The sequence below is a fragment of the Somniosus microcephalus genome, chromosome 23 (assembly GCF_052327205.1).
Source record: "Somniosus microcephalus isolate GS21.2 chromosome 23, FLI_Smic_1.0, whole genome shotgun sequence".
NCBI classification, from domain to species: Eukaryota; Metazoa; Chordata; class Chondrichthyes; order Squaliformes; family Somniosidae; genus Somniosus; species Somniosus microcephalus.
The window spans coordinates 13,681,273-13,693,855 of record NC_141009.1 but is presented as its reverse complement, the minus strand read 5'-3'; the positions used below and the strand labels follow the sequence as shown (position 1 = coordinate 13,693,855).

The window sequence follows — 12,583 nt, the reverse complement described above, 5'->3', positions numbered from 1 at the left end:
AGGGATAAATATTGGCCAGGATACCAGGGAGAACACCCCTGCTCTTCTTTGAAATAGTGGCCATGGGATCTTTTGCGTCCACCTGAGAGAGCAGACGGGGGCCTCGGTTTAACATCTCATCTGAAAGACGGCACCTCCAACAGTGCAGCACTCCCTCGGCACTGCACTGGGGAGGGTCGGCCTCGATTTTGTGTGCTCAAATCTCTGGAGTGGTAAAAAAAAAACAAACACACAGAAATATTTAATTTACAAGAATTTTTTTTAAACTCAGACCAGCTGAACAGTGAAAAGTGTGGTGAAGAAAATATTACTCCTTAATACGACACTAACCCATCCCCAAGAAATGCTCCACATGCAAGCCAGACAATTCCACAGGTTTATGGTGAAATGCAGTACACAAAGAGATCTGCAACTCCAATACAAAAACTGAGTGCACCGACATCTCCACAACAACAGCGCTACTGAACTTCCCCTTAAATACTTTGAACAGAAGGCTAGCATTTCTGCTTCTCCTGCTCCTGGCGTAGAGCCCTTGCCCTCCGGAGAGCGTGGGCTGCAAAAAAAAAGGCAGGGCAGCTGCTAATTTTCTGTCCATTTATTGACGGAAAAGTCAATGACGGACGGCACTCCTGGCGACTGAGGCTCTGCGCCGGGGGGGAGTGCAGGAGCAGGAAAACATTCACGCAATAATTCCAGCTCTAAAAGGCACATTTGAAAGCGAGAGCACAACGCGCAAGATGGATACAGACGAGGGGAGGCCATTTTGAGGCCGTTCTAGCTCCCTCAGCCAGAAAGGCCGCACTCGGGCGTCTTCTTCCCCCCTGCTCCCATCGCAGCACCCCAGCGTTCCTTAAACGATTCCAGAGCTTTGGTTGCCACTTCCCAGAGTCCATTTTGTGAGTTCTTCCACTTTGTACGGAGATGAGCTTCCCCTGACATCAGTCCTGAACATAGGATCCTAGGAACAGGTGGAGGCCGTTAAGCCCCCTCGAGCCTGTTCTGCCATTCAGTGAGATCATGGCTGATCTGCGACCTAACTCCATATACCTGCCCCTTTACCCCATAGCCCTTGATTAACAAAAATCGACCAATCTCAGATTTAAAATTAATTGATCTAGCATCAATTGCCGATTGTTCCAAACTTCTACCACCCTTTGTGTGTAGAAGTGTTTCCTAATTTCACTCCTGAAAGACCTGGCTCCAATTTTTAGACTATGCCCCCTAGTCCTAGATTCCCCAGCCCGTTTCTCTCTATCTACCCTATCTGTTCCCCTTAATATCTTGAAAACGTCGATCAGATCACCCCTTAACCGTCTAAATTCTAGGGAATACAGCCCTAGTTTCTGTAATCTCTTCTCGTAATTTAACCCTTGGAGTCCGGGTATCATTCTGGTAAACCTACGCTGCACTCCCTCCAAGGCCAATATATCCTTCCTATGGTGCGGTGCCCAGAACTGAACACAGTGCTCCAGGTGTGGTCTAACCAGGGCTTTGATGAGTTTGTCTTTCATCAGTTTAAACCTGCACCCGCCTCTGTTACACGCTCAGGTTTTAACTTGAACGAATGCTTCAGGATTTACCCTTTTTATTCCGCTCATTGTCATATGCACCTGTACAGATGTCTCCTTTTTAAGGCCAAAAAGCTCGAGTTGCTCCAGTCTTCCCACATCAGCCCTCTAAACCCCAGGGATTTAACAAGGGAGAGAAAAAAAAGATTTAATTTTAACAAAGGTATCGGATTTAGAACAGGAGATGGCCGGGAGGCGAAAATAAGGGGATCTGGGAGGCTGGTAACTTTACAAGCTCTGTTGTATAGATCAGGCTTTTTGCAGTTGATAGGCCTTTTCTTGTTCGGTACAATATTTTCTTTTATCTCCGTAAATGTAAGCTGAGCGCTTTTTTTTAAATACAAAAAACGAACTCTTGTAGCTCATCATTTTGAGCTGTTCACCTCCCACCCAGGACAGTGACCAATGTTCCCTCTAATTTTTTTTTTGGAGGGGGGTGGGGCCCCTTTAAGGGGTTGCGTGGCCCGTTCAACCTTCTGCACAAGCGCGGTTTTTCCATTAAGAAACCGGCGAGGGGCCTGCGCGGGAGCTTCATACAGCCGTGCAGCTAAATGGGAACATTGACATTCATAGCGAGGTTAAGTGGTGCCAATCTAAATCTAGTAGTGCGTGTTTGGAATTAACCTTTTTATTCCCCTTCAATTTTATTACCTGCCCTGAAAGCAAGGCTATGGCTGGGGTGCGGGCAGCAGGAACCCTCTGACATCAGGACCACAGGTCATTGAAGTCAATGGGTAAGAAAACCAGGCAGAGTGTAAAACGGGCTGCCGCCTCGCTAGGAGCCCGTTTTGCGCTACTGGTGTAGACCAATTTCACCCCCTCTATGCAAGAGCGTGGGCACCAAGTGCCGCCAACCATGGAGGAACTGGCCCCGTCCTCACCCAGTGTCCGCGCACACATGCTTTCCAACAGGAATCACTGGATCTTCAATCAGGAGCAGAGGGGGTGAGGGGAGGGGTGGGGTGTGGCGCCTGGCTGGTATTTTTTTCCTCCTCTTTAGCTCAGGGACTCCACGCAAGCCTAGAGTAGCACTGCCACCCTCACCAACCCAGCTAAGATCAGCTAACTCAGCACGGACCAGGCATCAAACCTGGGACCTCTGGTTTGTACCGTAGCTGGTACCATAGCTGTAGGCACAAGGCCATCGGGGGGGGGGGGGGGGGGGTGTGCTGGAGTGTGGGTGCATTTATTCAAGGGGAATGGTCTCCAATGCCTTTCAGCATCTTTCATTTGTGTCACACTTTTCACTGCCCATGAGTTTTGCAAGTATTGTTCACCCAACTTCATAGAATCATAGAGCACAGCAAGAGGCCATTCGGCCCATCGTGACTCTTAGCTCATGTCTTCCCTCTTTCCCTGGCATCCAATCTCATCTCCTCAACCCGAGCGCTATAACTGCAGCCTTGTCTATGCATAAATGGCCTGGTGGAGATAGCCTCTCAGGGCAGTAGGACACTGAGGGAGACACAGCACCAGCTGGAGATCCTGCATGAAGTTTGATTCAAGCAAAGTCATTCTTTATCCTACTGTCCTAAACAATGAGACACTGGGGGAGGGGAGGGTTCGGGGAGGTGGGAGGAGGTTGGAAATTTGGCTTGTGTGGTTCAAAGGTCTTGAAGGAACTATCTAGGAACATGAGGTGGTCATTGAACCCCTCGAGCCTGTTCCGCCATTCAATGATATCCTGGCTGATCTGTAGCCTAACTCCATATACCGGCCTTTTCTCCACATCCCTTAATTCCTTTGGTTAACAAAAATCTACACACACAATGTTTCTTTTCTCTCGTTGAAGAGTTGGGTGGTCCTTTCCTGTATATTATTCAATGCTACGCCTTTCAGGGCTGTGCCTCCTGTGCCTTTTTGTTGCTGGGTAACACTTCCACGTTTCACACATGCAACGTGCTGGAAGGGGGTTTCGAACAATTTTGCTCGCCGTCCAGGTTCATCTCTTTAGCTGTGTGGACTTTGTCTGGCAGATGAGCTTTGACTGAAGTTCACAACATTGCAGCTGGGCAATCTTCATTCACGGTTTGACAGTGCTGTCCGTCTGAATCGTCAGCCTCCGCAAAAAGTTCATTTTCTGAAAACTGAAAGTAAAATTAGGGTTTAAAAAAAAAATTAAATTAGAGAGGAAATCTGTTCCCTTTTTGGTTAGAAGTTTTTCTTCCCTCTCCCTCCACCCCGCTTCTACTTGTTGCTGGGATACAGTTCCAGAGATGCCCTTGGGTACATAGCCTGACTGATCATGCTCCATATACGGAACCTAGGAACAGGAGGAGGCCATTCAGCCCCTCGAGCCTGTTCCGCCATTCAATGAGATCATGGCTGATCTGTATCTTAATTCCATCCACCTGCCTTGGTTCTATATCCCTTAATACCCTGGTCTAGCAAAAATCTATTGATCGCAGATTTAAAATGATTAAGTGAGCTAGCAACTACTGCTCTTTGCGAGAGTGTATATATGGAGTGTAGACAGACTTATACCGTTGCAGGCTATACGGTTGGGGGGGGGGGGGGGGAGGTGGTGCAAAGTGGGGTTGGGGGGAGGTGGTGCGAAGGGGGGTTGGGGGGAGGTGAGGAAGAGAACCATAACCAAGCCCAATCCTGTCCTCTTCCGGTGTCTGCACTCACACTTCCCAGAGTTGGGACAAAGTGGCTCAGCTTGCTGTGCGCAAATTGGCTGCCAAGTTTCCTACATTACAACAGCGACTATGTTGTAATGTAGGGAAAGGCAGCAGACAATCTGCGCACAGCAAGTTCCCACAAACAGCCATGTGATAATGACCAGATAATCTGTTTTACTGATGCTGTTTTTGTTTTTTAGTGATGTTGGTTGAGGGATAAATATTGGCCCCAGGACCCTGGGGGAGAACACCCCTCTTCTTCGAAATAATGCCATGGGAGAGGTCAGACGGGGCCTCGGTTTAACATCTCACCCGAATGGCAGCTCCTCCGACAGTGCAGCACTCCCTCAGCAGTGCACTGGGAGGGTCAGCCTAGACTTTGGTGCTCAAGTCTCTGGAGTGGGACTTGAACCCACAACCTTCTAACTCATGAGGCGAGGGGGCTACCCACTGAGCCACGGCTCACACCTTACAGTCATAGGTTGGGGTGGGCTTTACCCAGCAGACAATCGATGCCACCTCTCTTCCAGGAATGCCCACCTTGAAGAAGTTCTGCTCTTCTCTCCGACGGGATTTCTGTTTGTCGACGGAGGGGGTCTCGGGAGGACACTCGTGATCGGGGGAGGGGGTCTCGGGAGGGCCCTCGTGATCGGGGGAGGGGGTCTCAGGAGGGCCCCCGTGTTCGGGGGTCTCGGAAGGGCCCCCGTGTTCGGGGGTCTCGGAAGGGCCCCCGTGTTCGGGGGTCTCGGAAGGGCCCCCGTGTTCGGGGGTCTCGGAAGGGCCCCCGTGTTCGGGGGTCTCGGAAGGGCCCCCGTGTTCGGGGGTCTCGGAAGGGCCCCCGTGTTCGGGGGTCTCGGAAGGGCCCCCGTGGTGGGGGGCGGGGGTCTCGGGAGGACACTCGTGGTGGGGGAAGGGGGTCTCGGGAGGGCCCTCGTGGTGGGGGGAGGGGGTCTCGGGAGAACACTCGTGATCGGGGGAAATCTAAAGAGGCTAAAATCAGAACCCGTAGGAAGACAGCGGAGCCTCGGTGTGTAAGACCCACCGGCCATTTTAATTGCCTGCCCACCTGGTTTCTTTTGGGAGGGCAGAGTTCAAGCCGGCCCCATTATTGCTGTTGCTGCGTACTAATAATTAGAAGCATTTTGTAAAATGATTTCCTTTCTACAGCCCATACTAAATTTGGCCAAGGGGTCCCTGGGAGCAGCCAATATTTTCAGGGGGGTCTCCGAGAACAGGTCGATATTTTCAGGGGGTCTCCGAGAACAGGTCGATATTTTCAGGGGGGTCTCCGAGAACAGGTCGATATTTTCAGGGGGTCTCCGAGAACAGGTCGATATTTTCAGGGGGTCTCCGAGAACAGGTCGATATTTTCAATGCATCTTCAGTGTGTCAGTATTTGTAGAATGGCAATATTTACAGAGGGTCCTGGGCGATGTTTCAATATTTGCACGGAGTACTGGGAGACGGAGTGTGCCAGTTTTTGCAGGGGGTCCTGCAGAGTATGTCTATATTTGCAGGGGTTTCCTCCATAAGGAAGAGTTTGAGAGCCACTATTATGGTCAAACCACGCTATGGGGTTTGTAGTCCCTGCTTTAACTACCGGACCACACATCGCACATTGTAAAAATAAGTTTAAAGCAGCGGTTTTTGTATCCGAGTACAGGGGCATTATATCAATACACAGTATCCACTACCCTGTAGAGTCAGATGCATAACTGCAATGTTTTCACTGTTCTGTATTCACACAGTGTAAATAAATAATACTTCAGCATTCCTTACACCGAGCCAGTATTTCCCAACACCTCTGACTCTTTAACCAGACTCAAAAAACACTTACTGAAAGATAACTTTACAAATCCCCAGGGGTAATATCCAACTTCAGCCGTCCAGCAAATGCTGTTGGCCAAGTTCACGTGTTTCTGGTCCCATCCCCTGAACTGGCGCTGCCAGTCAATCGCAGTGATGTCACGCGCCGCCCGCTGTGATGTCACGGGCCACTTGCTGTGATGTCATGGGTTGCCCGCTGTGATGTCATGGGTCGCTCGCTGTGATGTCACCAATCCTCGTTTTCAAATCCCTCCATGCCCTCGCCCCTCCCTATCTCTATCTCTGTAACCTCCTCCAGCCCTACAACCCTCCGAGATCTCTGCGCTCCTCCAATTCTGGCCTCTTGCGCATCCCCGATTTTCGTTGCTCCACCACTGACGGCCGTGCCTTCAGCTGCCTGGGCCCTAAGCTCTGGAATTCCTTCTCCGAACCTCTCCACTTCTCCCTCCTCCTTTAAGACACTCCTTAAACCCTACCTCTGTCCTAGTATCTCCTTTTGTGGCTCGGTGTCAAACTTTGTTTGATAATCGCTCCTGTGAATCGCCATGGGACGTGTTTACTATGTTAAAGGCGCTATTTTAATACAAGTTGTTGTTGTTTCCCCCCCCAAAAAAGATGACGAGCTCCCACGTCATGGCCAAGTCATCAACCAGTGTGCAATGAAGCGCGTTGAAGCAGGGACTGTAACCCAATTTTCTCCCTCCTTAGCCGAGGATGCGGTGAGGCCAATCAGATCAGCACAGGCTGGGAATTGAACCCAAGGCTTTTACTCGGCTGAATGGCGCAGCCCACACTGGGCAGCACATTTACTAACTGAGCCATCGGGGCAAAAGGAATTTAAGGTCATGGCAGTGATGGGTGGGGCGGAGGGGAGTAGTTTCGACGTTCATACGCAGTTCCAAGGTTGTTTTACCCCCCCACCCCGAGGCTACGGAAAAGAGTCACCTTTTTCTTTTCTTACACTGACCTGAGAATTACAGTTCATCCCTTGAGGCAGACCCAATGGACTGACGCGAGGCTCCCGTCTGCGAGTCCTTCACCGTCTTCTGAGAGCCGCTCCAATCCGTCTTCATTGAGTCATCGTCCCAGATGGTGGAGGTTTCGGTGTCGCTGAGCCATTCAGGGTCTCCGGTGTAGTGAGTGGGGAACACTAGCAGGGGGCGGACTGAGAACGCCATCAGGTCTCGGTTGGGGTAAACCTTCTTATATTCCTCACTGCAAGAAAGAAATACACTATGAGATACGTCCAGGTATGCTGTTATCTGGAATGCGGTGCCTGAAAGGGCGGTGGAAACAGATTCAATAGGAATTTTCAAAAGACTATTGGATAGATAATTGGAAAGGAAAAATTTGCAGGGCTATGGGAAAAGTGCAGAGGAGTGGGGCTAATTGGATCGCTCTTTCAAAGAGCCGGCACAGGCACGATGGGTCGAATGGCCGCCTTCTGTGCTGTGAGATTCTATCCTCCCCAGTTTTCTCCTCTCCTCTCCTGAAATCACAGCCTCCTGTTGGGGCGGGGTTCCACAGGCCTTCCCCCCCACCCCCGGCGAGTGGCCGCTCTGAGCACGTGAGCCTCGACAGCGAGGCGGAGCAGTCTCCAGCTTCTGAGCGGGTCGGTGCTCCCGCTCGTTAACGCGGGCGGAAAATGGCAGCCTGGCGAGTGCAGATGCGAGAGACCCCAGTCCGAGTGTCAGCATGCCACTTGATTGATGGGGCGCGGGAGGGCTCTCAACTGAGCCCAATCCAGTCATCACCAGCAGCTCCCCCCACACACGCACGCACACGTGCACACTCACAGGGCAATGATCCAATGATCAGGTGCAAGAACCGTGGCTGAGTTTTACCCTCCCCAGCCCAGGAGTGCGGAGACTGACCGTGAACGCCTCCATTCCATTCCAACAGTAACCTACATAGTAACAAGTGTCCTACATTGTCAGTGGCTCAGTGGGCAGCACCCTCACCTCTGAGTCAGAAGGTTGTGGGTTCAAGTCCCACTCCATAGACTTGAGCACAAAAATCTAGGCTGACAAGCCAGTGCAGTACTGAGGGAGTGCTACACTGTCGGAGGTGCCGTCTTTCGGATGAGACGTTAAACCGAGGTCCCATCTGCTCTCTCAGGTGGGTGTAGAAGAACCCATGGCACTATTTCGAAGAAGAGCAGGGGAGTTCACCCCGGTGTCCTGGCCAATATTTATCCCTCAATCAACATCACTAAAAAAATTAGATTTATCCAGTCATTATCACATTGCTGTTTGTGGGAGCTTGCTGTGCGCAAACTGTCCTACATTGCAACTGTGTCCTACATTACAACAGTGACTACAATTCAAAAGTACTTCATTGGCTGTGAAGCACTTTGGGACACCCTGAGGTTGTGAAGAGCGATATATAATTCTTTCTTTCGTTCTTCTTCCCTTCAACGGCCACAGCAGCTACGTTACCCTCACTCAGCAGGCTGGAGATCAGACCTGGTCAGTCCAGTTCAGTAAAACACCAGGCAATCCAATTTACCAACTTAGCCACGGTGCTGAGCTCAGGAGCGTTAAATACTAAAACAATCGTTATGTTTCTGTGTTTTGGTGTCACAATTCTACCTCACGTCCAACAATAACACAAAACCAGAATGTTCCAGTCTTTTTAAAAAAAAGAGTCTGCACACAGCTCCAGTCTGCACACTAGCAGTACCGAGCAAGGGTGTTAGCTCGAAGACATGACATCACTATTTTCTAGCAGAAAACCTTTGCCGTGTAAAAGCGAAGCACTCTCCCATATAATTTTCACTGGTTCATATCCAAGTGTTAGTTTGCGTCCCTCACTGGGAGCTATAATTTATGATCATTTTAATGTTTACTGCAGGAAATAAGCTATGAGGTGGATCAGCAGATCAACGTATGTTATTTACTTGCACCTGTGGTGGGATGCTGTCCTACTGCTTTCAAATACAAGCTTCCTGCATAATTACTTTGTTGAACATCACTCAGTAAAGCAGAGCCAGATTATCATGCGACAGAACCTTGGCTGGAAGACTGACGCAAGGAGTTTCTTCTCCCACGAGGCGCAGTTTATGTGCGAGGTCCAATTTCCAGCCCTCTCCACTGCCTGAAACTGTTCACCTCCCCAATTTACTGCCCAACTCCTGAAGGCGCCGACTCATGTGGTGAGGGGATGGGGAGGGGGTTTGCTTCCACAGCCAGTGGTCGCTCTCTCGTTCCCTCACTCAAGTGGCCACTCTTCATAGTCTACTAGTTAATCTGTGGAGAGTCAAGTCCAAGTGTGGTCTTTAGGGTTGGCGATTGGGAGATAATTGGACCCGGGCTGCAAACATAAGGGGGGAAAAATTGAGTCTCGCCCCGAAAAAATTAGTGTCCCCGCGGCCGAAATTCATCGGTAGCGCCCCAAGAGTGAAGCGGGGTGCTGCTGGAAGCAAGGGAATGTCGTGCCGCGGTATTGCAGGCCTTCCTCCCCTTCTTAAAGGGGAGGGGCCTTGCGCAGCGCAACCTGGGGCCCAGCTGGGCCACCGGGATCGGAGTGCCGGCAAAAGAGCCCGGCACTCGAGAGAAGTGCCGGGCTCACGGAGCGCAGCCGGCACTCCGCGGGGGTGGCTGGTCAGGAGGACGGGGACGGCAACAGGGGGCAAGATGCTGGCAGGCGGCCAGCAACAAAAATGGCCGCCCGGCACCTCGCCTTTAATTTGCGTCCGGCAGCAAGTCAGGGGGGCGCTCCCAAAGATCGGGGCCGGGGCGTGAGCGGGGCCCTTTTAGGAGGCGCAAAGCAACCGAATTTTTAGGCCAATAATTTTACGAAGATTTCTGTGCATTACAGACGGAACAGCTGGGAAACGCAAAACTGAGGTGCTAAAGTGGCAGGAGGGATGGAAGTACAACATGAGAAGTTTATTTAGGCAGTTTTTCCAATTACATACAGGAATTCAAAAGGGTATTTCTAAAAGGGAGTCGGACAGGTACTCGAGGAAGAGGAACTTGCAGGGTTACGGACAAAAAGCGGGGGTGTGGGACTGAGCACGATTGTTCTTTCAAAGAGCCGGCACAGGCACGACGGGCCGAATGGCCTCCTTCTGTGCTGCAAGCTTCTATGATTCGAATGGGGGGGAAAAGTTGACAGGAAAGTGTGGCAGAAAGAGGACAACAGGAAGTGAAGTGTTGTAAACAGGAAGCTTTTTAAAACATCAAAGGCAGGGTGGGATTGGTTTGAAATTCTATGAGGTGGAAATGAATGGTTCAATCACAGCGGAGCCCATTGCTGCCCTCACCCTACACATCTCTACACACTCGCATTTTCTAACAAGGTCTCTCAACAGGAACGGGCGCGGAATTCCACGCATCCCTCGATATTGTGGATCCTGCACAACTGACCCCCTCGAGAGCCAAAACAGAACCGATAAAACACAGGTCAAAGTGCACGGGCCTAGTCTGGAGAAACTCCCCTTAATTGCGTTCTTTTCATTCACTAGAGCCTCGTTACAACTCTTCCCCCCCACCCCCAAGCTTCAAAGAATGTCACTGTCCTGCAACATCCCGACAGCTGCAAGCACATCATGGTGTGTTCAGAATTTTAAAAGGAACAACTTCCCGAGCAGCTGTTTTTAAAAAAAATAAATAAATGAGGAAAGCTGTAATTTGAGTTCCTTGCCAAGAAAGACTAAATAAAAAAAGAGAAAATGTGATTCATAAAACAGTCTGAATGTGATCATTTGTCTGGCGATCCTGCCAATTTGTGCAGGATGACTCAAGCAGGACTCTCTGGCACAGCCCTGTCGGGCAGCAGGGGGGTGGGGGGGCTCACCAATGTGTGGTAGTGGGTCATGAAAACTGGCATTTGCTGCACTGCTTGCTTTAGCACAGGTGGAATTAGACAACTAAATTAAAACGGAGATAAGTGACTCAGCTCTCTCCATCTGGATCGAGCCGAGTATCCGTCGACTTGCGTTTGATCCCCTGATTTGTACCGTTTCCAACTGCTTGAAGTGAGGATTCCAAGATCAAGCCAAACATCAGGTTCCTCCACTCTCTCGCCAGCACACGCTCTTGGCTTTTAATCAGACGTCACTTCTCGTCGTGGACTCTTTCCACCGAGTCCCCAGCACCTTCAAGGCATTGACTCGTGCGGAGGGATTGTGCCACAGGGGAGGCCAGCGGCTCCCTGGTGTCTTGCCTCTGTGAAGCGCCCTTGAGGACGTTCTTCTCCGTTAAAGGTAATCCTATTGGCCCAGAAATTAGTCTCGGGCGGCGGCGCAAAAACAGGCGGCGTCGGATCGCCCGCCCGTTATACGTCAGATCGCCCGCCTGTTATACGTCAGATCGCCCGCCTGTTATACGTCGGATTGCCTGCCCGTTATACGTCGGATCGTCCGCCCATTATACACAGCGCCTGGTATTCAGTTCCACTGCAGTCACCGTCTTACGCCGCCCGAGATAAATTTCTCGGCCTATAAGTGCAAGGTGTTGCCTGAATGCCCATTCTTCACGTGCAGATCCAGACGACGATGGTTGCCGGACTGTTCTTGAAAAAAAAATTCCTTTATGGGATGTGGGCGTCACTGGCAAGGCCAGCATTTATTGCCCATCCCTAGTTGCCCTTGAGAAGGTGGCGGTGAGCCGCCTTGAACCGCTGCAGTCCGTGTGGTGAAGGTGCTCCCACAGTGCTGTTAGGGAGGGAGTTCCAGGATTTTGACCCAGCGGCGATGAAGGATCGGCGATATATTTCTAAGTCAGGATGGTGCGTAACTTGGAGGGGAGCTTGGAGGTGGTGCTGTTTCCACGCGCCTGCTGCCCTTGTCCTTCTAGGTGGCAGAGGTTGCGGGTTTGGGAGGTGCTGCCGAAGGAGCCTTGGCGAGTTGCTGCAGTGCATCTTGTAGACGGTACACACTGCAGCCACAGTATGCCGGTGGTGGAGGGAGTGAATGTTTAAGGTGGTGGATGGAGTGCCAATCAAGCGGGCTGCTTTGTCCTGGTTGGTGTCGAGCTTTTTGAGTGTTGTTGGAGCTGCACTCATCCAGGGTAAGTGGAGAGTATTCCATCACATTCCTTACTTGTGCCTTGTCGATGGTGGAAAGGATTTGGGGAGTCTGTTCAATTGTAAACAACTTCACAACCCTTCTCAATTATTCCCCCCTCTAATGCAGCAGCATGGAAACCAATCATAGCACCTACTTTAACTGAGACCAGCTAATTTAGCACGTACCTGGGACCACCCTGGGCTACATGGCTCGGCGCATTTACTTATATCAAGCCACTGGAGAACTCGCGTCGTGTTTATTTCCACTTTCACAATGAGACTTAAGGGATCACAGTCTAAGGATAAGAGAGTGGTGAACCTGTGGAATTCTCTGCCACAGAAGGCAGTTGAGGCCAATTCATTAAATATATGCAAGAAGGAGTTAGATATATTTCTTAAGGCTAAAGGGATCAAGGGATATGGGAAGAAAGCAGGGACCGGGTACTGAATTTGGATGATCAGCCATGATCTCATTGAATGGCGGAGCAGGCTCGAGGGGCCGAATGGCCTACTCCTGCTCCTATCTTCTATGTTTCTAAGACGAGGCTCAGC

General features: G+C 50.7%; 1 protein-coding gene across 3 annotated transcripts in view; it reads right to left on the bottom strand.

The window, feature by feature from the left end:
* Nucleotides 1–240: 240 nt before the first annotated feature.
* The window catches only part of LOC147101662 (procollagen galactosyltransferase 1-like), a 94,290-nt gene continuing 81,947 nt past the window's right edge, over nt 241–12,583 (bottom strand). For all 3 annotated transcript variants that reach the window (XM_085965421.1, XM_085965422.1, XM_085965423.1), the window contains 2 exons: nt 6,987–7,234; nt 241–3,655 (listed from right to left, as the gene is read on the bottom strand). In XM_085965421.1, the coding sequence (XP_085821547.1) occupies nt 6,994–7,234 (241 nt within the window). In that variant the 3' untranslated portion in view covers nt 241–3,655; nt 6,987–6,993. The remainder of the gene's footprint in view (nt 3,656–6,986; nt 7,235–12,583) is intronic.